Source organism: Balaenoptera borealis (genome assembly GCF_965194805.1).
Source record: "Balaenoptera borealis genome assembly, chromosome: 2".
In the NCBI taxonomy this organism is placed as follows: Eukaryota; Metazoa; Chordata; class Mammalia; order Artiodactyla; family Balaenopteridae; genus Balaenoptera; species Balaenoptera borealis.
Window position 1 is genome coordinate 106,341,198 of NC_138867.1, and position 27,123 is coordinate 106,368,320.

General features: G+C 39.4%; 1 protein-coding gene and 1 pseudogene across 2 annotated transcripts in view; both read left to right on the forward strand.

Annotated features, from left to right (window-relative positions):
- Positions 1-800: 800 nt before the first annotated feature.
- Positions 801-4,782, forward strand: LOC309623658 (large ribosomal subunit protein eL27 pseudogene; annotated as a pseudogene). Its single transcript has one exon. The product of its transcript is annotated as a large ribosomal subunit protein eL27 pseudogene (transcript).
- A 10,464-nt stretch (positions 4,783-15,246) lies between these two features.
- GRAMD2B (GRAM domain containing 2B) overlaps positions 15,247-27,123 on the forward strand; it is a 105,719-nt gene continuing 93,842 nt past the window's right edge. Inside the window, exon 1 of the mRNA XM_082380720.1 lies at positions 15,247-15,486. Coding sequence (XP_082236846.1) covers positions 15,359-15,486 — 128 coding nt within the window. The 5' untranslated portion in view covers positions 15,247-15,358. The remainder of the gene's footprint in view (positions 15,487-27,123) is intronic.

Genomic DNA, 27,123 nt, shown 5'->3' on the forward strand with positions numbered 1-27,123 from the left:
CCTATCAGAGTGACTTTCCTGTAGCTCAAGCAGTTGACAACAGTTAAAATAAAATGGCCCCTAGGAGGCGCTGTTATCATCTTACTGCATTAATAATATGAATGTAGAATCTGAAGCGGTTAGCTATTGCTCTATAACAAACCATCTCAAAACATATGGGTTTAAAACAACTACTTATTATTTATGAATCCACAGCTTAGCAGGTAGTTCTACTGATCTAGGCCAATTAGATTTTGGCTGGGCTCAGTCATGTGTCAGATGGCAGGTCAACTGGGAGCTGAGTGGTCTGTGAAAGCTGGAATGACTCATCTCTGCTCCACATGGTCTCACCTGGAGCATGCCCCTAATTCAGGCATGTTGTCATGGTGACCATAGAGAAGCCAAAGAGGAAGCAGAAACACACACGGCTTCTTGACTCAGACCTGTCACAATATTACAGTGTACTGGCCAAAGCAAGCCACAAAGGCAGCCCAAGTTAGAGGGGCAGGGACTCCAAAGTTATCAAACAGTATGGATACAGAGAAGGCATTAATTTAATTGAGATCATCAATGCCTTCAATCTAACACAGGACAGAAGAGCACATTCTGCTTGAAAGAGTAGGAAAAGGAGGATAGAGAATAAAAGTTATGTGCATTTTTAATAATCTCACGCATAGAAGTCTCTAGTTCTAGTATCTAGTCTTGAACTCAAGCTAATTGCACTCTTTCTTCTCTATGTAAATCTTCATCTTAGTATTTCCTATACAAATAAATCTTCTCCCCACATACAATTTGTTTTGCAATGGTCTTAGATTAAAATGAATTAAATATTTTAAAATATTTACATTTGAGTTCAGCCAATTAGACTTTTGTTTGAAATAGAGTAAAAAAAAATTTTTAATGTCATTTTATTATTCTCCTAGTTAATGAGCAACTTCAGTGTTTGCATTAGTGTCATGGTGGAACAGCTAAAAAGAAGGAAGAATAAAAAAGATCAACTTCCATGATGAATACAGTATAAAACATGTTCTTTAAAAAAAGTATATTCTGATTATAGAAAGCACAGATGAGACATGGGTGATAAAATATTGATATTTTATCAATATTTTGATAATATCAAATTTGTTATGTTGGGTATGTTTAATTCAAATGAATACGAAAGTTGTTATATTTGGCGTGTTTAATTTAAATAATGTACAGTCGTGAACTTTTGGGCGTAAACTGAAGACCATTTAGGGAGAATTAGGGTGGAACCTCTGAGGTAGCAGATACTCACTGTCTTCTAAACTGAGGAAAGACCTCAGGATTGGAGTAAGACATAGATCACCGTGAATAAGGGGTCAATGAAAGTAACCCCACACCAGCCTCAAGATAAGACGAAGCTCCTGAGGTGAGAAGTTATTATTATCTTAGCAGTCACGTAGAATGTCTCTGTGGTCAATTGCTGACCCTCACATGTAGGTCTCAGGTGTGGCTGATCCGTCCCTCTGACCATACTGTGAAAGAGAAACCTTCTGATATACCACTTGTGAGGGAAGAACAGGCCACTTGGCTGAAAGGGTTGTTATTGACCAGATCAGGAGTAAACTCAAAGTTCCTTCCTGGCACTCCTCAGAGTTTCTTGAAGATTAGCTGGCCTCTGGAAGATGTGGAAAAGAGAATAGGCCCTGCCAGCAAAGAGGAGCATGCAGCAGACATTCCAAGCACAACTCATGCCCTAGAAGAGTAGGCTCCAGGGGAAAGCAGTGAAGCCAATGGATCCAGACCTAGAACTGTAAGTGACAGGTCCCAGACCTGGAAAAAGTAGTTGAGAGTAGAGTATTGCCTCTTTGCTATGTAAAATGTCTTTTGGGTAGCTCAAGGACAGAAAGGCTCCACATGGAGATCTGTGGTTGCCCACTGGGGGCAGTTTCTTTGTTTATCATCAAGGACTTAAGCAAATCAAGAGTGATCCCACATGCTCAGGAACCTCTGACACAAGTGCCTTTTGCTTATAGGTTGATTGCAAAGAAGAACTGGCAGAGCTTGAGGTTTTTCATGTTGTTCAAGCTGAGGAGGGAAAACTCCAATAGAGGGAGTCAATGAGCAATGCTAGAAAAGGCTTGGAAGTATGGCTGCAATCTAGGACTCAGTTTGTCCAGGAGCACTCACTATGTTCCAGCTCAGGGAAAAGAGAATAATTACGTACTTGCACTGTCACACTTGCTGTGTCAACTCCGCAAATTTTGGTTTTAAGTTCCTTTTAATCTAGAAAGATAGGTTAGGTTTTAGGTTAACTTCTTTGACTTCCTTGTAAACAGACACTGTAGATTAGGCTTTTGGGTTTTTGGCTTTTACTGTGTTTTCTAGTTTAAAGTTTGTAAAACTACTAGCAGGGTACCATGTATATGGAGAGGTATTGAATTTTTTGAAAATTCCTCTACAATTCCAACTACAATTGCTTAAACATCCCTCAAAGAATCCTAGCTGCAAAAGATTCTTTTATGGAAAGGTGATCAGGCTCAGCTCAGACTTGGGGCAATAAATAAAAGGTCTCCAGAAAGACGTTTGAAGGCATCACGGTGGGTACACACAGACACCGTGAAGGCAGACACTGTATGAGTCGTGCAGAAAACGTAATATAATATGTAAGTAGGTTGAAGAGACTAGGAACCATGTGTTCTATTTTCCTTTAGGGGAGACTGTGTATAATAGTGAAAAGACATATGGCTTTGGATTCTATACACCTGCATTTAAATTTCAGCTCTGCTGCTGTTTAACTGAAGGTGTGAGCTAGGAGAAGAAACTGTTTCTCTTCAGGTTGGTTTCCTTATCTCCGAAATGGTGAGAGATATACCTGTTTTCTAGCATTAGAGGAAGATTAAATAAATTTCTATATATAAAGTGGTAGGCATATAGAAATTACACAACAAATAAGTTCGCTTCCACTCTTTACCCTCCCTCCCTGAAAACCTAATAAGAAACACTGGAACACAGTTTCTCAGAGAAACAGTCTGTTTCCTCAGCCCCCATGATGGCCCAGCCCAAGCACCAAACCACACCTTACTCTGCAGAGTTTTCACAGGTGCATAAGGCAGAATGCAAACTCTGGTTTACCAGAAATCTCACAATGACTTCTAACCAGTCTGGGCTAAACTCTCCCTGTGGCTATGGAGGGGTTGGTCAGTAGCTATACCTAGGTTTGAGTCTCAGCTTGGTGACGTACAAGCTGTGGGATGTGAGATGACTTCATGAAACTTGCTGAGCCTCAGCCTCCTCCTCTGCAAAATGAGGATGAGGACTCCTTTATGGAATCATTTCCAGCATTGCACACACGCATGTTAAGAAGCCTGCCACTGGCTGTAGTCCCAAGTGGTGCTGCTGAAATGGACAAGTTCATGAAACCCAAGAATGTGGTTCTGATCCTGGCTGGATGCTACTCCAGACGCAAAGAAGTCATTGTGAAGAACACTGATGATGGTACCTCAGACCGACCCTAGAGCCATGCTCTGGTAGCTGGAATCGACCGCTATCCCTGCAACGTGACAGCTGCCATGAACAAGATGAAAATCACCAAGAGGTCAAAGATCTAGTCTTTTATGAAAGTTTATAGTTATAATCACCTTGTGCCCACAAGGTACTCTGTGGATATCCCCCTGGACAAAACTGTTGTCAACAAGGATGTCTTCAGAGACCCTGCTCTCAAACACAAGGCCCAGTGAGATACCAAGGTCAAGTTCAAAGAGAGATACAAGACCGGCAAGAACAAATGGTTCTTCCAGAAGCTGCAGTTTTAGGTCTGTCTTCTTTCAGTTATTAAAAATACCAAAACAAAACAAAACAAAAAGTCTACCAACCATCACCACAAATGTGGTGATCTTTATAAAAAACTCTGCCAATTTGTTACCCAATTGGATCATCGTCTGCATTTTTTTATAACTAGTAGAGAATATTTTTCACTTGTTTATTAGCCATGAACATTTCTTCTTCCATAAATTGCATGCTTGTATCCTGACTCACATCTTAAAAGATACCAGGAAATAAATTTTTAATACTAAACGATCACAGACAGTACCATCACGGTCAGCTGTAGTAAATTCGGCCCAGCCTCACTATTCGTCACTGTTTTTAAAAAAATTACAAGATGAATGCTAAATTGAAGAGAAGTAATCAACAGTAAATAGAAACATATTAGTAAATGAATCTCTTTCTCTTTGCCGGTATTTAAGAGATAGTAGTTCATGCTCTTCTAAATGCCTGAAGATTTTGTAGAGAATCATCATTATTAATATTCTTTGTTATACCACTGTTACAAACAGGTGAAATAAACAACCACCTAAAAAACAGGATTTCAGGATTACCAAGAAGGATAAAGGGAAAATACCAAATATCCTGGCCCTGGACTTATGTAGACTACATGAAAAATATAAAAACACATGTCTTCAAAAGAAACAGTGGTGATCAAATTAACCAATTGTGAATAAGTTTCTAATAATATTGTTAAATAGTTAGCCAGAAATAAACCCTAACATTTATGGTCAATTCATTTTCAACAATAGTGTCAGGAAAACTGGCAAAAGAGTTAAGTGCTAGGACAACGTGCAAAAGAATGAAGTTGGACCACTACCTCATAATACACTCAAGAATTAACTCAGGGACTTCCCTGGTGGTCCAGTGGTTAAGAATATGCCTTCCAATGCATGGGATGCAGGTTTGATCCCTGGTTGGGGAACGAAGATCCCACATGCCGTGGGGCAACTAAGCCTGTACGCCACAACTACGGAGCCCGTGTGCTCTGGAGCCTACATGCCACAACCAGAGTGAAGCCCATGCGCCACAACAAAGATCCTGCATGCTGCAACTAAGACCCAACGCAGACTAATTAATTAATTAACTTAAAAGAAAAGAATTAACTCAAAGTGGATCAAAGACCTTACACTAATGTAAATGCTAAAACTCTTAGAAGAAACTCTTAGAAGACCTTGGGTTAGGCAATTATTTCTTAAGTATAACACCAAAAGCACAAATGATAAAAGAAGATTGATAAATTGGATGTTATCAAAATTAAAAACTTTTGTGCTTCAAAGGACACCATCAAGAAAGTGAAGAGACAACTACAGAATGGGAGAAAGTATTGCAAATCACGTATTGGGAAAGGAACTCATATCCGGAATATATGAAGGATACAACTCAATAATAAAAAAGACAACCCAACTTGAAAATGGGCAAAGGATTAAATAGATTCTTCTCCAAATAAGAGATATAAATGCACAGAAAAAATGCTCAACATCATTTGTCATTAGGAACATGCAAATCAAAAGGATAATGAGATACCATTTCAAATCCACTAGAATGGTTATAATCAAAAAAAAAAAAATAGTAAGTGTTGTCGGGCATATGGAGGTATTGGAACCCCCATCCATTGCTGGTTGGAATGTTAAAATGGTGCAGCCACTTTGGAAAACAGTTTAGTAGTTATTCAAACAGTCAAACATAGCAATTTTACTCCTGGGTGTACAACCAAGATAATTGAAAATATATGGCCACACGAAACTCGTACACAAGTTTCCATAGCAGCATTATTCATAAAGCCAAAAAGTGGAAACAACCCAAATATCCTCCACCTGAAGAATGGATAAATACAATGTGGTATATCCATACAATGAAATACCGTTTGGTCATAAAATGGAATGAATTACTGACACATGCTACAATGTGGACAAAACCTGTCAACATGCTAAGTGAAAGAAGCCAGCTACAGGGCCTTCCCTGGTGGCGCAGTGGTTGAGAATCCACCTGCCAATGCACGGGACACAGATTCAAGCCCTGGTCCGGGAAGATCCCACATGCCGCAGAGCAACTAAGCCCGTGAGCCACAACTACTGAGCCCGCATGCAGCAACTACTGAAGCCTGTGCGCCTAGAGCCCACACATGCTCTGCAATGAGAAGCCACCGCAATGAGAAGCCCGCGCACTGCAATGAAGAGTAGCCCCCGCTCGCCGCAACTAGAGAAAGACTGTATGCAGCAGCGAAGACCCAACACAGCCAAAAGTAAATAAATAAAATTTAAAAAATAAAAAAAAAGAAGCCAGCCACGAAAGATCACATACAGTATGATCCCATTTATATAAAATACCCAGAATAGGTACTTTCTCTCTCTATAGCTGAGATATGAAATGTCTCATATAGAGCAATTACATTAGTAGATTAGCTGTTGCCGAGGGCAGAGAAAGGAGGCGGTGGGGGGATGGAGAGTAACTACTAATGAGTACAAGGTTTCTTTTCGGAGTGCGGAAAATGTTCTAAAATTAGATGATGGTGGTGGTTGTGTAACTCAGTAAATAAACTAAAAACCACTAAATTATACACTTTAAACAGGTGGACTTTACATTCTGTACATGATATCTGAGGCTGTTTTTAAAACCTTCAAAAACAGATAATTAGTTACTTTATATAAGGCCCTATGATTTTATTATAAATGTTGGTACAAATAATTATAAATGTTGGTAATAATTATAGCAACTTACTGAGTGCTTATTATGTGCCAGACAATATTCAAAGTCTTTGCTAGTACTAACTAATTTACTTTCCCAACAAACCTATTAGGCAAATACTATTATTTTTCCCATTTTACAGATTAGAAAACTGAAGCTATTAAGCTGCATCGTAAGAATTCAAACACAGAGAGTCTGTGTTTTTAAATAAAATATGTACTAGCCCTGGAATCCAATAGCAAAATATGGGGAGAAAATCCCTAAAATTCAGAGAATTGGGGACATTTTAAAATATTATGATTAATGGCAAAGCCTAAAAAAGTTAATACCTAAGAGTAAAAGAAAAAGTTACTTCACACAATAGCAGTGGAAATGAAAGGCTGTAGATTATGCAATCCTGCTCCTCTCTTGTCCCGTATAAAGACAACAGTAGACACAAATGGGCTGTTGCTGAGACTCCCTGGTATGTTTTCATTCTCCCGTGAGTGACAGGAGGAGGAATTCTACAGAGCCGCACGGTGTGAACAGGAGCCAGATTACCAGGCCAGGAGTGAAGAGAGAGCCAGGAGGGCAGCCCCAGCTCTGCCACTAATTTTTCACGTGACCTTGGGTGGGTCATCTGACCCTTCTGAACACAAACGATACATCTATAACATGAAATATCTTTAGGTCCCTATTTCTTTCAGAATCTCATTATCTACCATCTAGTTTCTAGACTAATCTCAGAAACATTTTGGCCAGTGTTATGTTTACTCCCAAACAAATCTTGCTCAAATCTGTTTCATGGACTTCTCCAAACATGTCTTTTCTGGCCCTCTGTCAACTCCTCTAGCCCCTGGTGCTCCAGCTGTGGGGAGGGAACTGAGAAGGTGTGTCTGTTCCTCACTTTGAATGCAAAAGTCCCCTTAAAAGTAATAAAAATCCGTTTAGTAAATGTTGGAGGTATTTCCAGGATTACCAAACAATTTGACAGTCCTTTAGAGTAAAACATAATTTTGATGATGATGAAATATTCATTGTGATTATCTCTGGGAACTGAGGATTACAGATGATTTTTAAATTTTCTTCCTTATATTTTGTGTATTTTGTCTTATAAACCAAAAAAGTATGTTTTTAAAACCTTATGGTACAACATTACGAACCACATTAACCACATTATTTAACCGCACTAAAAATAATACCAAAAAATCCCTTATGGGGGCATTAAAAAATCGTATGCTGTTCATAAATATCTCTCTGGAAATTATTACCAATTTGTGTAAAATCAAACAAGACAGAATATGCTATAACTCCTATGCAATTTGTCAGATGATAATGCTATTTAAATCAAAGGGCACAGTTTTTTAAATATGGTAACTCGGGGCTTCCCTGGTGGCGCAGTGGTTGAGAATCTGCCTGCCAATGCAGGGGACACGGGTTCGAGCCCTGGTCTGGGAAGATCCCACATGCCGCGGAGCAACTAGGCCCGTGAGCCACAATTGCTGAGCCTGCGCATCTGGAGCCTGTGCTCCGCAACAAGAGAGGCCGTGACAGTGAGGGGCCCGCGCGCCGCGATGAAGAGTGGCCCCCGCTTGCCACAACTAGAGAAAGCCCTCGCACAGAAACGAAGACCCAACACAGCCATAAATAAATAAATAAATATGGTAACTCTGGGGCCATATTCATACATTTACCATGCACTGAAGTTGGAACATTTAAATGTTTACTGTGGAGTGAGGGAGTCAGCTTGTACTGGCTCACAAGAGCTAGTGGTCAGCACCTCTTCCTAAAGCCATGTTCAGTGGCATCACATTGGTAACTTAAAATCAACCATGGTGGGAATATTTACACTCTGGAAGTTGGCAGATGCTCCAAGTCAGAGAACTTGGGTTTTCAAATTTCTTTCCCTAATATGACAGAGACCAAATGCATGAAAAGAAAGATTGCCTTAAGTCTGATATGTCCATGTTTACTGGAACAGCAAGATCACCTTTCTGGAACAGCAAAATCAACTATCTAATCTTTCCGGGAGCAAAACTTTCTTTAAAATGACCAACTGCTGCAGACAGTAATAGTTTTCCATCATGGGCAACACAGTCAGTCTCTCTACATCCTCTCAGAGAAGGGCTCACAACTTTAGGGGAGGAACTAACCCCTTTCCAATCTTAGAAACCACAGAATAAAGGAGCTTGAAGCAAGAGGAAGGGACTTTAGATATGACCTCATCCATTAGTTAGACTGGAATATTCTAGGCTGCTTGGTGGGGCCATTAGCACCAATGTCAACACTCCATGGGCCCGAATTGTTAACCCTTGCCCTCCCTCTGGAGTTAAGTCTTCCACAAGCCACATGCAGACACACAGCTGATGTGACATTCCAAAAAGGAAATCATATCTTTCAATTATATTATAATAATCCACTGAGCTTTAGAGAAAATATGACCAGCTCAAATCATAATCTTCCCTCCTCATCATCAATAGCATTTTCTGAATGCTTACTATGCACAGGCTTCATGCTTGAAGTTTACATTATCATCAAGTTCTCACAATAATCTTTTAATGATACTATTTTCATTACCATTTTTACGGAGGCTTGGAAAGGTTAAGTACCTTTCCAAAGTAACGCAGCAAGAAAATAATGGAGCCACCCTTCCGATCCAGGCAACCTGACCCCCAAGCCCACACCCTAAACCACAACATTACACAGCCCACTCCAGGAATGTGGGTAAATTCACATTACACCCAACACTGGTTTGCCATATATGGCTATTCCACGATGAAGTCTGAATCTCCGTGTAACCTCACCAGGCCATATGTTCCTTTGCTCAAATGGCAGCAGTATGTGTGTAGAGTATACAAACTAATTTTATTAATACTAGCCTGAACAAAGCATAATCCATCAGATAAATCTTAAAGCACAAATATTTATGTTACTTAATTGTAGAGGAAATCTAGTTTATTTATAAATGGAAATTTATATTCCATTCCTTGGAAAGCTGGTTTTCAAGCTCTGTTTATCTGGTAGTTTCAGGTTGGTCTTGTGCCTCAAAATCCAATTCCCACAGCTCTAGGAGGAGGAGAATATACAGGCATGAATCTCCACTTCCTATCTAGCCTGACACCAGTAGGCATATTTGTTCCTTATTTGTGGACTTCGGAATGGTTGGATGTAATAACTGTCGACTGAAAAAAAAATACGCGCAACCTAAAAGTTGAGAGTTAAGTTTTATTCGGCAGCAATTTTTAGGACTTCAAGCCCGGGAGGCAGCACCTCAAGTAACCCTGAGAGAACTGTTCCAAGGAGGCAAAGGGAGGAGCTAGGTTATATAGAAGTTTTGCAACAAAAGGCAGGAAGTCTGAACATCAGAAGATTATTGTAAATTAAAGAAAACCAGACATTCCAAGTTAAGGAATTTAGCACTTTTCTGTGTATGGGAAGGTGCTAGAGTCTGGGCACACTGAAATCATTCCTTTGATATGCACCTCAGCTATCTGGGGCCAGTATCCAGTGTTTTCACATCCTGAATTTCCTCAGGGCTCACCATAGGGAGTGGCTGCAGTCTGATGGCTGCTAGATGGCAGGTATTCTTTCCTTCCTGAGTTCCCTCAGGGCTCACCAGCTCACCATCGGTGGTGGCTGCAATCGCTGATGACTGTGACATCCTTTGCTTACTGATATGGCAGGAAATATTCCATTTCTCATAACCAAAGATTATCATCATTGCATAAGATGAAATCCTTGGAACTATGGACCTTGTTTCATTGAAGTAAGAAAAAAATCTTACAGGAAAACTTTAATGAGCCGGGTTTAAGGAGAGGAAACTAGAACTAGAGAAGACTTTCAACATCATCTAGGCTGGGGCTTTCAAACTCAAATGCAGGTTATGAGAGTAAGTGAAACAAAGCAAGCAGAGTGAGGCACTGAGGAAGGCTGGAGACTGAGGCAAACTGCAGAGGTCAGCCCCATCACAGCTTAGTACCAGCCAACTATTGCCATACTCTTGTCAGGTCTGATTTTCCAGGCAAGGCCAGATAACCATGTTTTCTATGAAATGTATAGGAAATTTCTACTTACAAAACATGGTAGAGGCCAAATAGAACATGTCAGCAGGCCAGATCTAGCCTACTATCTCTTCACGTAGTAGAAGAGAAAAAAGTCCAGAGATGTTAACTGAACTCACCATGTGGGAGAGCCCACATTGATTGTTCTCTTTTCTATGTCAGACTCTTCTACAGTCTCTGTTTATAAAGACATAGCACTGTGACTTATTGGAGAGCATCAGAAAAATGAGGTGTTTCCATCATTGCTGGTCTTACTTAAAACTGCCTGCTAGTTGTCAGTTTTTGTCTTGTTTGGTCTTGCTTATTAATCTCCCTTTCCATGGAAGGCTATAAAAGGTCTCTGCTACCTTTATTTTCATTGTATTCTGGTTGTTATCATAGATTATTCATTTTTTTGCCAGTGTCTCTACTCCTTTTATAGCTATATTTACAAAAATGTCTTACTCCAGTTATTTCTCTTTGATCACCTGGTCTTTGTTTTAATTTTCACACATAAAAATGAAAGCTGTGGCAAAGGCTAGAAGTGCCTTGAGCAGAGACCACATCTAAACAGTCAAAGGGGTCAAACAATGGCAGCTCTGTGCCTGCAAGTGTAGACTGATGCACAGCAGTCAACTGCCATCCGTTTAAATAAAGCAATCAGTCACATTTTCTTTCAGTGGCCATGTGCCATCAGAACCTTATTCCTGTTTGAACATAAAGTCCAGATGTAACTACTAGCAAATTTTTTAAGATTCCTCATGGGCATCTCATATCACGAAGTGAAATTCAGTGGAAAAGCCACACCTGCCTTCAGACCCTCCCATCAGCATCTGTAGTTTAACACTGACAAGCTCTAGAGAAGGCATGAGCGCTCCTCTTTTTCTACCACTTTCTGCTGACTTCTATGCCTCCCTCCCGCCTCACGGTTGTCCTTACCTTCTGGCTCTTGAAGGCATTTGAGTTTGTGACCCATGCTCTGGAGTTTCAGGAAATCTCATCTCTGGCACAATTTCTTATGATAAGGAATGAACTCAACATCTTACATGAGAGTTCAGTCAATACTGTTTCCAATACTTCGAAGCTACCTCCCATAGACCGGTAGTTGCTGCCTAAATGAAACAACTGTATCACCAGGTGATTGCAGTAGTGAGTCCACTCATCCCCTTCTGCTTCTAAAGCATCATGCACATGGCCATCAACTTAGTCTTTCCTCATTTTATTCCCAGTACCTACAAGATAAAGCTTAAACTGCCCACTGGCATTCAGGGCCCTTCATAATTCAGCCTCCATCTAAATGTTCAAAGCTCTTCCCTTACCGCTCCAGCACAAACTCTCCACTCTCACGTACACGCCTGGTCCACGCTTGGTCCACGCCTGTTCATTTGCTCACAAGCCCTGCTCCCTTCCCTTTCCGCCTTTCCAGCTTCTCCTCATTCTTCAGAGCTCAACTCAAACTCCACCTTTTCCACTAGGCTTTTCTAAATCATCCCAGTCTCAAATGACCTTGCCTCCTTTTAAATATAAACACCTAATAAACTTTTCTTGAATGAATCAATCAATTCTGTCAAGACCACATTCTTATGACCACTTAATTATGGCCAAACTGCTTAAACTTTTTAAGATATATTTTCATCATCTGTAAAACTGTGGTTTTGGCAAGGATTAAATGAGATGTGATTATGAAATTATCTAGCAGAGATGCCACATAGACTCAAAAGATATTAGGTAGTACAAAGATTCAAGAAATATTAGCCTGATTTACTGCCTTCTTCCCTCTTTTATTGTTAATTAACTTTTCAATTCCATATATTTTCTCTTCCTAGCTCCATTATTGGAGAAAGGACCTATTTCTTTTTTTTTTTTTTTAATTTATTTATTTATTTGTTTATTTTTGGCTGCGCTGGGTCTTTGTTGCTGCGCGCGGGCTTTCTCTAGTTGTGGCAAGCGGGGGCTACTCTTGGTTGCGGTGCGCGGGCTTCTCACTGCAGTGGCTTCTCTTGTTGCAGAGCACGGGCTCTAGGCACGCGGCCTTCAGTAGCTGTGGTGCGTGGGCTTCAGTAGTTGTGGCTCGCGGGCTCTAGAGCACAGGCTCAGTTGTTGTGGCGCACAGGCTTAGCTGCTCCGCGGCATGTGGGATCTTCTCGGACCAAGGCTCGAACCCGTGTCCCCTGCATTGGCAGGCAGATTCTGAACCACTGCGCCACCAGGGAAGTCCAGGACCCATTTCTTAAAATATTTTTGTATCACTCACTGCAGTTAGCATGGAGCCTTACTGATAAAATATTATTGAAAAGAAAGCTCCTTTATTGAAAAATATGTCCAAAGACTGGATGCTGACCCTGGGATTTCCTCCTTCAGAGACATTTTTTCCTGAGTTAAGCATTGCCCCCAGTTAAATCCAAACCTGCCTGGGAAACAGTAACATGTTTCATTAGTTATAATATCTGTACTGATTAGACTTTTTTGTTTATAAGGAGCAGAAACTACCTTATAGGTTGTTGCTATTATATGAGGTATGGTGATGGGTTTGATTTTTTTTTTGATTGAAGTATAGCTGATTTACAATGTTGTGTTAGTTTTTTGGGGTTTTTTAAATATTTTATTCATTTATTTATTTATTTATGGCTGTGTTGGGTCTTTGTTGCTGTGCACGGGCTTTCTCTAGTTGCAGCGATCGGGGGCTACTCTTCGTTGTGGTGCACAGGCCCCTCATTGTGGTGGCTTCTCTTGTTGCAGAGCACGGGCTCTAGGCATGTGGGTTTCAATAGTTGTGGCATGCAGGCTCAGTAGTTGTGGCTCGCGAGCTCTAGAGCACAGGGTCAGTAGCTGTGGCACACAGGCCCAGTTGCTCCGTGGCATGTGGGATCTTCCCGGACCAGGGCTTGAACCCGTGTCCCCTGCATTGGCAGGCGGACTCCTAACCACTGTGCCACCAGGGAAGCCCGTTGTGTTAGTTTTGAGCGTACAGCAAAGTGATTCAGTTTTGTAGATAGATGGATGATACATGACATAGATAGATAGATAGATATACTCTTCCATTATAGGTTATTACAAGATATTGAATATAGTTCCCTGTGCTATACAGTAGGTCCTGGTTGCTTACCTATTTTATATATAGTAATGTATATCTGTTAATCTCAAATTCTAAATTTATCCTTCCCCTACCTTTTCCCATTGGTAACCATAAGCTTGTTTTCTATGTCTGTCTCTTTGTTTTGTAAATAAATTCATTTGTATCATTTTTTTTAGATTCCACATATAAGTGATATCATATGATATTTGTCTTCCTCTGTCTGACTTACTTCGCTTGGTATGATCATCTCTAGGTTGTAATGGGTTTGATTAATACACTTTAGTATAATTTAGCTTATCTAATATCTTTCCAACATAAAATTACAACACAAAAGGGGAACATAAGGGGAAATATAAGGGGAAAAAGAAAAATACGTATACTGCACTATCAGAAAAGGATAAGGAGGGAGGCTGGGTGCAATGCACCATCACAACTGCAGCAAGACAACACTTGGAACCAGGGTGACCACCTGCCTTGACTGGCCCAACCCTAAGAGGTTCCTAGAATGTGGGGCATTCAGTGCTAAAATTAAGAATATCCTGGACAAACTGGGATAAACCGGTCACCTTATTAGGCATCAGTAAAATCCCACTGAAACATACACTTTATCTAATTTCAAAAGTGTGCTTAGAGTCAGTACTACACACGGAACAACACAAACCTGCCCCTGGCTGGTTATCAGCTGGTTAGAGCAAAGTGCTAACAAGAGCAAGGCTAAAGGTTTGATTTCCCAGGAAACTTTGCTCTCTTCCACTATCAGAATCTGTGTACTTCACTTAAGCCCGTTGTTCTCCAATGTCACTGACTAATCACAAAGGGAAGAGAAGAGAAAACATAGCTACATTGGACCAAATCCTTCCCTGCCACTAGTAACACTGGTGAAAAACTGATGTTTTTCTTGTGAATAAACATTAAGTGATTGAAGAAGTTGAAGATCATCACATAGGAAATTTATTTTCCTTCCTGCTTTTAGTAGGGTTATAAATAACAATAATGATAATACATAGAATATTCTGCTATATGATTTCATTCTAATCTCCTGAGAGATGCATGGCTGATACCACCCTCAGCAGGGCTGGGATCACCTGTGGTTAGACAGCCAGAAGCAATGGATGGAGCCTGAGCCCTTGCCTCCTAGTGTTTTTTTTATTTGTTTGTCTTTGTTGTCATCACCAGTTTGGTAGAGGGCTCAGCCTCCTATAACCAGCAAAATACACAACCTGAATGTTGAGGCTCCCCGAACTTTGTACATATCACTTCCATAAGAACTCGAGAACTCTTCTGGTCCCAAAGACCAAGCAGCACAGCCTTAAGGCTCCTATGTGTCTTACCAAACGTGGGCTGATTATTTCCTGTATGGTAAAGGCATAAAGCACATCCACATTCCTTGCCCTGTTGATCAGGCTCAGGGGGTTAAAGAAAGCACCCCTGCTTTTAATGTTTAGAGCTTGCCTGGCTGTGCATCTCATTGTCTTAAGTTTTTCCTTTTCCATAGACTTTTCTGCCTAAATCCAGAGTTATATGGTGTTCCTATTAGTAAACTGAAAGCTGAGTTTGCCAAACACGTTTATTTCTCCTTCAGAGCAAATGGGTAGGATGAAAACTACTCTTGTCATACTTACATGTTACTCATTAACTGACTTCAAAAAAAAAAAAATTGCCTCAGCTAGATTAGGAGTCATGTGAAGAAGTAGCTTCCTGCAATGCAGGAACTGAGAGAGGCAGAAACGCAGAGATTTTCACATTACTGGGGAGGTTGAAAAATGAGCGCTTGAGTTTATTTCTTGACTTGGCGATTGACAAGTCCACAATGGTGAAGAAAAGGCTGTCATCATCCAATGACACAGTGTTCCGGTCTGAGATTCCAGGCAGCCCAAGCAAGGTGGGTGCGGAGGCCCGGAACAGCATCCCTGACAGCCCCGGCTCAGTGTTTCTCAGGTGGGTACATCCCGTCTGCCCCCCTGATGGCCTCAGCCACCCAACAGGTGTTGCTTGGAGAGCCCCTTCCTCATCCCCGGAGGGAGGATTCTGCCAGGGAGAAAGAGAAGGCACAGCCCAGGCCCCTGGGCTGGTGGATTTTAAGGGGGTACATAGCAAAGGACGTGATCTGCTGAGCAAATAGAACTCTTACCACCATTAAGGGACAATAATTGTTAGTGCCTTCTTCAGTACTTTTTAGTACATACTAGAAAACTGGTCAGCTATGCAGTTACTCAATTCCTGACCCACTGTCAGGGTCATAGGAAGTGAAGCCAAATGGTTAAACCAAAAACCTTACTTTGGTGTCAAAATTACTGTATTATTATCAAAATAGTAATTATTAAAATATTAAAATAATTTTCTTCTTTGGACCTTTCTAAATTAAATATTAAAATAGTGCTGGCTATGCTCTGATCCAACTACTTACTGTACAGTGATTTAAAGCAGCTTTGACTAGGTTCAGAATGTATCTTCTTTAGCTGTAAGTATTAATATCTACATGAACACCACTCTGATAATTATATATTTTTAATGAAAATTCATTTATCTACTCTTTTTCATTTTATCTCATAATAATTCTCTAGCAACTTATAAAATGTAGAAATCAAGTACACGTGGAATCAGTTACAAGAAAAAGTTCCTTATCCAACTTTTTTAAAATTGAGGTTTAGTTGATTTACAACATTATATTAGTTTCAGATATACAACATAATGATTCAAATTTTTATAGATTATACCTCATCCAACTTTGGTGTAAACTTTTTTTAATGGAGGTGACATTGGTCTATATCATTACATCAGTTTCATGTTTACAACATTATATTTCTACTTCTATGTACCTTACAGCATGCTTACCACTTAAAATTTACTTTCCATCTGATGTAAACTTTAATGTAACTTCCATGTAAATTAATCAAGTCAAGGCAGAGGAATAGCCTCCACACCTGAACTTCACTTTTCCATATTATATCCAGAAAGTCAATCATTTGATTTATTTTTTAATCATTTTAAATCATTTACACAAAAAAGTGCTCAAAATTATAGCCTATAAAAATTAAATACAAAATAACGAAATCACACTTCATTTAATAGCATTCGCATATCAGACTGTCAAGTGAGGAAAACAAATTCAATAATATTTAAAAAGAAGTTTTAGAGATCAAGAGTCTGAATTTATGCAAAATGTTGCTTAAAACATCTATTTAAGTTGGCTTAATTTTTCCATCTATCATTAAAATAAATCTACATAACTTGCATTATGGTCATTTGAGCAAGAGCACAATTCCAGTGATTGAAAATATAAAACTTTGCATTATTTCCATATTTTGCTGAACTTTGAGTGCTGCTTTAATTGCTTCGTCTGCCTAATCCTCCTCTTACATTGACCGTAACGCAAACTCTTCTTGGAACTCAAGCTCTAACCAGGAAAAATAAAATCAAATTAAAATGCATAGGACTTCCCTGGGGGCGCAGTGGTTAAGAATCTGCCTGCCAATGCAGGGGACACAGGTTCGAGCCCTGGTCTGGGAAGATCCCACATGCCGCGGAGCAACGAAGCCCGTGCGCCACAACTACTGAGCCTGTGCTCCAGAGCCCGCGAGCCAGAACTACGGAAGCCCGCGTGCCTAGAACCCGTGAAAAAAAAAAGAAAGGAAAAAGAAAAAAGACAGAAACCAACAAGGGCCTACTATATAGCACAGGGAACTACACTCAATGTCTTGTTATAACCTATAAGGGAAAAGAATCTGAAAAAGAATTTATATATATACATATGTATATATACACATATAACTGATTCACTTTGCTGTACACCTGAAACTAACACAACATTGTAAATCAGCTATACTTCAATTTAAAAAAAACAAACAAAAAAAGATCAACACTTCCCTTTACCTTAACATTAAGAATTTATGTGGCTGTTGTGGCATCCCATTATCCTTCCCATGAACTACAGCAAATCATATGTACCCTCAGATCAGCAAACCACTCAGACAGGCACAGATACAATTTATGCAGTCTTTTTATTCAACCATTCAATTCAACAAAGATTTGTTGAATAACTATTATATGCCAGGCTATGTGGAAGGCACAGCAAATATAATCATAAGTGAGATAGATGTAGTCCCTGTGCTTATGGAAGTTATTAGTTTAATGTCAAAGACAGGCAAAAAAAATTATGAATGAATGCACATATGCATACGTAATTCAAAATATTAATGTATATTTTTATAGGAAAAAATTACAGGGCAGAGATGGAGAATAAGGTGGGAAAAACTAATTTAGATTGAGTGGCAAGTCAGGGACTCTCCAAGGACGTGATATTTAGGCTGACTTCGAGGATGAAAAAAGAGCCAAGCATGAAATGATTGGGAAGGAGCAAGTTGCCCTGAAGAGGGGAATGAGCTGAGTCCTGAGGAACCCCAGCGGGGTGGCACCTGATGAAATCAGAGAGACAAGTAGAGGATGAAGGGGTTTAGAATTCTGTTCTAATCTTGGTGGGAAATCACTGGAGGGTTTAGAGTAGGGGAGTATCATGATGTGGCATCCCCTTTAGAAGGGTATTCTGGCCTCTCTGTAGGTTATTTCCAGTTTGTTGCTCATTCAAGCAATGCTCCATCTTGCCCATGTCTCCAGTGTGCTTGTACAAGAGTGTCTGTAAGGTATATATACCTAGGAGAGGAACTGCGGGGCTATAATATGGACATGATTAACTTTATTCATTATGTCAAATTCTGTTCCAAAGTTCTGTGTCATTTATGCTATTACCAGCTTTATTCCGCTTCCTCAACAACATTGCCATTGTTTGACTTTTTAATTCTTTCTAAACTGGAATGTATGAAATGGCATCTCAGTGTAAATGGTTTCAATGTGCATGTCCCTTATTAAGACAAAAGGAGCATCTTTTCAACATGTTTATTAGTCATTTTCGTTTCCTCTTCTGTTAAATTCCTGCTCATGGATTTATGAACCGCTGGGGAAGCAGAGGGGGGGAGAGAGGGTACTATCTTTTCCTTATTTGTAGATAGTTTTTGAAATACTCCAGATACTGATCTTTTGTTAGCTATGTGTGCTGCAAATGTTTTATTTCAGCATATGACTTGTCTGTTCATGCTCTCCATTATGTCTGAGTTCTTACTTTCAGTTTATCAGTTTGTTTACTTTTATTTTTCATTGAAGTATAGTTGACTTACAACATTATGTTATTTTCAGGTGTACAACATAGTAATTTGATATTTTTATACATTGTACTCCATACAAAGTTACTATAAAATATTGACTATATTCCCTGTGCTATACATTATATCCTTGTAACTTATTTTACACCTAGTAATTTGTACTTTTTAATCTCCTTCACCTATTTTTCCCCTGCCCCTACCACTCTCCCCTCTGGTAATCACTAGTTTGTACTCTGTATCTGTGCATCTGTATCTGTTTTGTTATATTTGTTCATTTGTTTTATTTTTTAGATTCTACATATGGGTGAAATCATACAGTGTTTGTCTTTCTCTGATTTATTCGACTTACTTCACTAAGCATAATATCCTCCAGGTCCATCCATGTTGTCAAAAATGACAAAATTTCAATATTTTTATGGTATATGAATAATATTCCATTGTGTGTGTGTGTGTGTGTGTGTGTGTGTATGTGTGTGTGTATATATATATATATAGGGTTGGCCAAAAGCTTCATTTGTGTTTTTCTGTAAATCTTATGTTAATGTTGTGTGTATACATATATATATATATAAAACACCTTCTTTATCCATTTATCCGTTGATGGACATTTAGGTTGCTTCCATATCGTGACTATTGTAAATAATGCTGCTATGAACATTGTGGTGCATACATCTTTTCAAATTAGTGTTTTTGTTTTCTTTGTATAAATACCCAAGAGTGGAAATACTGAATCATATGGTAGTTTTTTTAAGTTTTTTAAGTAACTCCATACTGTTCTCCACAGTGGCTGCACCAATTTACATTCCCACTAACAGTGCATGAGGGTTCCCTTTTCTCCACACCCTCACCAATACTAGTTCTTTGTTGTCTTTTTGATAATAGCCATTCTGACTGGTGTGAGGTGATATCTTGTTTTCTTAATGATTTGCGCTTTCTGTGACTTAAGAATTCCTTCCCCACTCTGAGGTTATAAGAATTTTCTTATGTATTTTCTTCTAAAAGTATGTTTTCTTTTAAAACTAGGGTCCCTTCTGTATTTGGAATTTATTTTTGTTTCTGGTGTAAATTAGGGCCTCATCTAATCTTTTATATGGATAATGAATTCTCCCACATTATTTATTGAATAGTCTTTCCTTTCCCCATTAATCTGCAATGCCAGCTCTGTCATGTATCACTGTCTTCATTACTATCACCTTATAATAAAAGTTTTGTTATCTGATGAGACAAGACTTCTTACCCACTTCAGAAGTGATTGTCTACTTTTGACCCTTTGCTCTACCATTTAAATTTTAGAATTTTAGAATTTGGCTTGTCACATAAAAACTTTTTTTAAAAGTTGAAATTGCATCAAATCTATTGCTCAATTTGAGGAAATTTGACATTTTATGGTGTGAAATATACCTATTCATGCACATGGTGTGGCCTCCATTTATTTAGGTCTTCTTTAATATCCTTTGATAAAGTTTAGATTATTCTACACAAAGATCTTACACATCATTTGTTAGATTTATTCCTAGGTACTTTACAACTTTGTTGCTTTTGGAAATATATTTTAAATTTTATTTTGTTGATGTTGTACAGAAATGTAATTAAATTTCTAAATTGATCTTATATTCCACATTCTTACTAAATTTTCTTATTAATTTTAATAATCTGTAGACTGAGTTTTTTGTAGACAATAATATTATTTGAAATTTAAAACGTTTTTTACCTTTCGGAACTTTGTCCTTTTAAATCTTTTTTATTTTATTATACAAGCAAGGAACTCCATTATAATGTTGACTATAAATAGTAATTCCAGGCATTCTCATTTTGTTCCTAATTTAAAAGGGAATGCTTTTAACATTTCAGGTTTTATCAGCCTTTCGCATATTAAAAAAGTTTCCTTCTTATTGAGGTTTTTTAAGAGGTTGTAGAAACTATTGAGTACTTTCCTGGCCTCCACTGAGATGATCCTCATTTGAAAATCTCTGGCACTCATAAAGCGCACAGTACCTCAACATTCAAAGTTCACAAGTCATCACTTCCCAAAATACAGAACACTGGACAGCCTTGAAAAACATGAATTGCTTTAAGCTTTATAAACAGACTGGAAAAGGCTCTGGAGAATTAATAGTTCCATAAATTAGTCATTCGGCAAATAAAAATCAGGTATTTTTTAAAATTAGTTTTTGGAGATTTACTATGCAAATTACCATTAGAGCTATTGCTTTTAATAAATTTGTTTCTCCAAAATATTTCTTTTTAGAGTATCAGTCTATTTCAGTTTTAGGGAAAGATGGAAGTTGCCCAGTGGAGCTAATGTGTTGAATGGGGTGCCATGGGCTTTGGGAGGCACAAACAAGGTCCAAGATGACAACCAAAGAGGGCAAATATGGGGCAGTACCAAGCTGGAATGTGAAACCAGGGAGGGACCAGCCCAGGCCTACTCATACTAGCCGTGCTATGGTTTGGGGACCACTCCAGGCTGCAGTGGACAGTGACCTTGGCAGGTCCAAGACAGCCTTGAATCACATTCACTATGCCTCCTCTTAGTGGCTCCAAAGATTCTGCTTCTACTCCTCTACTCATCCAGTTGTCACCAGTGAGTAGAAGAGGAGATGCTGGCCCTTCTTCCCTTCCACTCTACCCTCCCAAGAGCGTTGCTTTTTTTCTTAGCCAATCCCACTTCTGCTTTTAGGGAAAGGATAGAAGCACTATTTGGTACCTGAAGAACAGGAACATAGTAGACATCATATCTTGACCCATTTTTACTAGGTAAGCCCATGGCCTCAGCTTGTGTTCATAGGAATTGTAGGGTTAAGAGTGATATTTAGAAGCTGAAGGGAGGCTGAGTTCTAGGAAATGGGCTTCCTTCTCCGGGAGCAGGGATGAGGGGGTAGCAATCAAAGAAAGTAAGACTGTGTTAAGGGGAAAGATAATAGTGTCCTGAGCACAAGGCAGGTATTTCAGTGAATGGACTAAATCTGTTCTTAGTGGGTGAGGTCAGGGTGGCAGGACCAGTGAACTCTGCCAAGCCTTGGGGCTACCAGGGTGTTGTGAGGCAGGGCTGTGGAGGTTAGAATAGGAGGTGACGTACAGATGAATAGGCCTCTTTGATAGGAGAGTTAGAATTTTCCAAGAAGGAGAGCATAGCACTCTCCAGTGCTAACACTGCCAGGAGAGAAGGGACCTACAGTCTCTTTCCCAAACTGTGCCAGGCACTTTCCCACAGTCTACTAATACAAAGCACTCAGTATTCTCTCAATACACATGTTTGATCATGTCATCAGGCTTTTGTATGTGCAGGATGTCTGAAAATTCCTATTCATCTTTCCAGATGCACCTCCTGACAGGTCTAGTATAACATCAAAGGAGACTCCCCTTTGCCCCCTTACTTCCACCCTCAGAACTAGCAGCCTTTTCTTATTTGTCAGTACCATATTCCATGTTAACCACTTTCCAGAATGTGTTGCCATCAAGGGAGTGTTTATTGTAAAACCAAAGAAGCTTAAGCTTCTACCCTCATTTATTTGGGCCCCTTCCAAGGCCCTGGGAATGTCCCTAGCAAGATGTTCATGTAGTCGTACATTTCTGTCAACTTTTCAGATAATATTTTAACTACAATTATAATTGCTCTCTCTTTCCATTCCAATTTTCCCTCTGTCACATTCCTCTCCAGTCAGGTAGCCAGGGGCATTTTTGGCACTGTGAGCTAAGGGGAAGTTGTTTGGAGATACATTTAACTTGAGATTAGTGGAATGTATTTATGTGATTTGCCATCATTTCTATGTGCATATAAGTTCTTGCTGGTTGTCCTGGCTTCCAGGAATACTCCAATAAGCAAATTCACCTTGCTTGGTGACACAGAAGTGCAGGGCCGGAGATGGTACCATCGTCTAAACATGTCTGACAAGGGCCATGCATCAGAAGTATGAAAGGAATGGAAGAGAAACAAAGATGGAAATGTACAGAGCCAGAAGGTGATCTCTGGCAAATTCTTCCCATCACTACACGTGTAAATTGTATGGATTCTGTTCTCACTAATGCCAAGTCACAGCAGAAATTCTCTCCTATTAGGACTTGATACTTGATGACGCAGCTGATATAAGTATACCAAACTTTATGCTTATTGCACAGTTTATCAGAATCCCTTGTTTATGGGGCACAAACCCAAGGTAATACTAAAAGCAGCCATTGTCTCTGTATGTCACATAGTACATCTTAGCATGACATTATCAAGAATAGGTTTGAATCTGAAAGAAAATGTCTAACCTATCGATAAAACTTAAGCTTTTTCTAGAGAAAAGACTAAATTATCTCTTATTGAAAATATTAAAAAATTCTTGCGATATGAAGAGATCAACAAGTATCAGTTAAAAATAAGAAAATAGCAGAGAGTATGTAAGGCAGTTGATTTATGAGTGTTACATTAGTTTTCTGGATTTGGAGGTATTGATGGAATTTGTCAGCTATTTCCAAACTAATAACTTGATATCTTTTCTCTTTCTAAATAAATACTACCTTTCATGCCTAATTTTTTATTCATAATTTTTCTTAAAGAAGACCCTAAATTTGTATAAGCGTTAGGCCCACAAAACATTGATCTGCTGCTGATTCTAACTGCTTCTATGTCTGTGTTCTCCAGCAGACCTGAGCCTTTTGGTTTTAAAACCTCGTGGAAATCTATTATGGATGAGTTCAGCTTAAAGTCCCATTTTCATTAAAAGCTTTTTATTGTAACAGATTTTAAAAAATCAGGTTCATTTACGTGCCTTCATCTCTCTCTCTCTCTCTCTCTCTCTTGCTCTTGCTCTCTCCCTCTCTCACCTCCATGTTTAACAAAACAAAACCAGCCAAGGGTAATTGAAGTGGAAGTTCTAGGAGTTGGCTTCCATGTGTATCTGTATGGGCCTAGATGAGGGCAAATGGAAAGATCTGCCAAGAAGTCCACAAGTGATGAATAAGTGTTTCTGTATCAGCCAGCAGTAATAATAATAATAATAATAATAGTCTCCCCTATTTGCACAGTGGCTTACTCGTGGGAACTTTTTACAGATGTGACCTTATAAACTTTGGTGGCTTTTCACTGTGGTAGATGGATTATGGCTACTCTCTATGTTGCTTAGGTGAGGAAAGCAAGTAACAGAAAAGGAAGAGAAGTTTTCTGTTGTTGCCGTACGGCATAATCGAACCGACGACATTAGTTCAGATAGTGAATGCGCAGCCAGTTACATGACTGAAATAGCATTATCCAACCTCATTAACCAATTTCTTCACCTGGCTTGGCTCAAATTATTTGGGCTATTTCTGAAAATCAAATCCATCTTCAAGGGTCATTTCATTCAGTTTCTTCATCACACCCAAGGTGATTTTTACAACCCCAGAGGGGATACTATGTTTCAGAAGTAGGCATAATTCTCTGTTTGAAAGACTGAAGACTTTTCTGGGATTCTGATTTCTACACTGAGTCGTTATATGATCCTGTGAGTTTCAGTTAAATTTATCTGTAAAAAGACAATTGTATTTGCTCTATGTACTTTTTTTTTTTTTTTTCTCTATGTACTTTTGAGTGGTGATAAAAGAACAACTATGGTGGGTAATTTCTTTTAACAGAAAGTTATGGAATACTTCCTATAATCTCTGTGTAGGGATTATCTGTCTAGGAAGGACTGCCTGGTGTACATCTGGTTTCATCACTTTCTAAACTGTGCAATCTCTCTGTGCCTCACTTTCCTCAATGGCAAAATGGGGATAACTGTAGGATTGTGGAGAGTATTAAGTGAGATAATAGAGAAAGCGCTTGGCACACAGCAAATGTTCTGACACTAGCTGTGATTATTATAAGGCAGTGGGGGAGATCCACAGAGGAATAATGGTAATATTCACTTATCACCTAGAGCTCTTAGAGGCTAGGAATACATCCTTGCCTCTGTATCCCCAGCACCTGGCACAAAGAAGAAACTCTACAATGAGGAGAGACTCTTGTGGAGTAAAGAAATGGCTAAAGACCCAGCTCCTGCTTCCAGGGGCTCCAGTCTCTGTTGGTAACAGACACACACTCAGGCAAACATAGAGGGTAGACAAGGCACATGTACCTTGAAGTTTAAATTATTAACCTAACTCTCCAAACTATAATTTCCCACAGCATGTTTCCTCTTAATCCCCATGTTGCAATACTTAGATCTGGAAATAAACTGCACATTTCAAATGTTTAGTGGGACAAAATAAACTTTGCCAAATGTGAAAGACTCACAGCTGCCAGGATGATCCTGGAGAAAAAGAAACTTGTAGTTTATTCCCTCCAATAAACCCATAGGGGCAGAACAGTGTGCCATGAACAAGCCTCACTCCAAGCATGCTCCTGCGAAAAAGAAAAGAAACCTGACAGCAGGAATGGTCAGGTCATACAAGTGTGTTCATTTATCTCGGAGCATTGTCCTTTGGACTGTGAGGAGAACACCCTGTGATCTGGTCGGCTTCCCGTCACATCTCTTGCCCTCTTCATGCCCCAGGGAGATCACACTCCAGCCACAAGTGCTAGCTCTGGACCTTTGAACCTTCTTTTCTGCCTACAACACATGGGCAGAGTCAATTCTGAGCTGTCCTTCAAAGCTGGACCAGGTATCACTGCCTTCAGAAAGTCTATCCTGACCCTATCTCCCTTTCTCTGGGCTCATTGTACCTTTTGTTTATTTCCATTACAGCATTTATCACACACTGAACCTTGCTTGTTTTTATATCTGTCTTTCTTCCTTACTCTCTGCCTTTTATTCCTAACCAATCACTCAGCACAGTTCCAGGAACAAACTAAACAATGATAAGTGTTAGATGGATGAATAAATGGTGCTGGGTGATGGATAAATAAAGAGCTCCCCTGAGTTGGCAAGCATGGCTGACCCTTGCTGGGGCGCTGCTGACCTCACCCCAGGAAGGCTGAGGGTCAGCAGACCAGTCAGGGCGCATAAGTCGGTAATCTGCTCAGTGCAGGGAGAGCAGCTAATGGCAAAGTCGGGTGACCTCTCAGATCTTCTGACTCCGAGTCCAGGACCTTTTCACTCTTCCACAGTGATTCATTATTAGATCGCAACTGGTATTTGCCTCACTGTGGTCCCAAGTGTTTCATCCTTGCCATTGGGAAAAGAGAGGGAAAAATTACACAACTGAAAGGCTACAAGGAACAGTATAGGCTGAAACTCCTGTTTCCATAAATTTAAATATAAGTTTAATTTTAGCTTAATTCTACACTGAATTAAAGTTTAAAAATAAACCTAATTACTATAAAATTGAATTAAATTAGATGTAAAAGAAATAATTTCATAAAACATTGGTTTATAATTTAATAAATAATCCCTTACACATGCCTCACATTTTCATATCTTCATGCCTCTGTGCCTGTTTTCTCTCTGCCTCGGATAACATTTCCCTCAAGCAATACTTAACCAACAAGTATTTTGCATTTTTGCAATATCCTATCGGTTACACAGGTCAGCCCTGTGTATTCAGTGGGGATGGGGATCATACAAGGGGGAGAAAATCAAGAGGAGGGGATCACATGGGCCATGTTGGAGGCTGACCACCACAAGAGCTGTGGGTGACACCAAAACTACCACATATTTCTAATCTGAAAGGTGATATATGATGAAAAGGCAGTAGCCTTGGAGTTACTCAGACCTGTATTTGAATCACAATTCCAGCGCTTACTGCGTCACCTTAGTCTAGTTATCTAATCTTTCCAAACCTCAGTTTTCTCATTTGTAAAATGGGGCAAATAACACGTACCTCTTAGGACTGTTTTGAGGATTAGGTATGCGTAATATACCGTGGCTGGCAAGTAGGACACTAAAGAATTGCTGTTATTATAGTTACAAGGTAGGCAAAGTGTTGCTATAGAAACACAGTCGGAAGTCATAATCCACTCAACCCTGTGTCAAACCTTAAGGGTTTTTTTTTTTCCTATTTGTTTTATTATCCCCATACATTCTTTTATAACTTACAGAGGACTTAGTGAGAGCTAAACACAGGGGGGTAAAAGCAGATGAAGCTAAAAAAAATACTGTTTTTATATATTTGAAACATGGAGAAACTTGAGGACTTGAAGATCCAAACTTGAAGAGCCAAGCAGCAGTCGAGTGATTTCATTTCTCCTGTATGACTGAAGTCTATGTTATGATGATCTCAAAGAAATATGAAAATAAGGTAGGGGGAAAAAACCCACCAGTAGTTTCCTCAAAGCAGTTTCCTCAAAATTACAGTTCTTCTGGGAAAAAAAAAAAAAAGTAATTATCTCTAGAAAAAAAAGACAGGTTCAAATGGTCAAGTTCTGTCTCACATCAAAATGAAACATTTTCCCAACACTGCTACCTGATTACAAGGTGAAACAATGTTCTATACTCAGGAATTCGAGAATTTGGGCTTTGGCTTTGTTGTAAATTTGTCC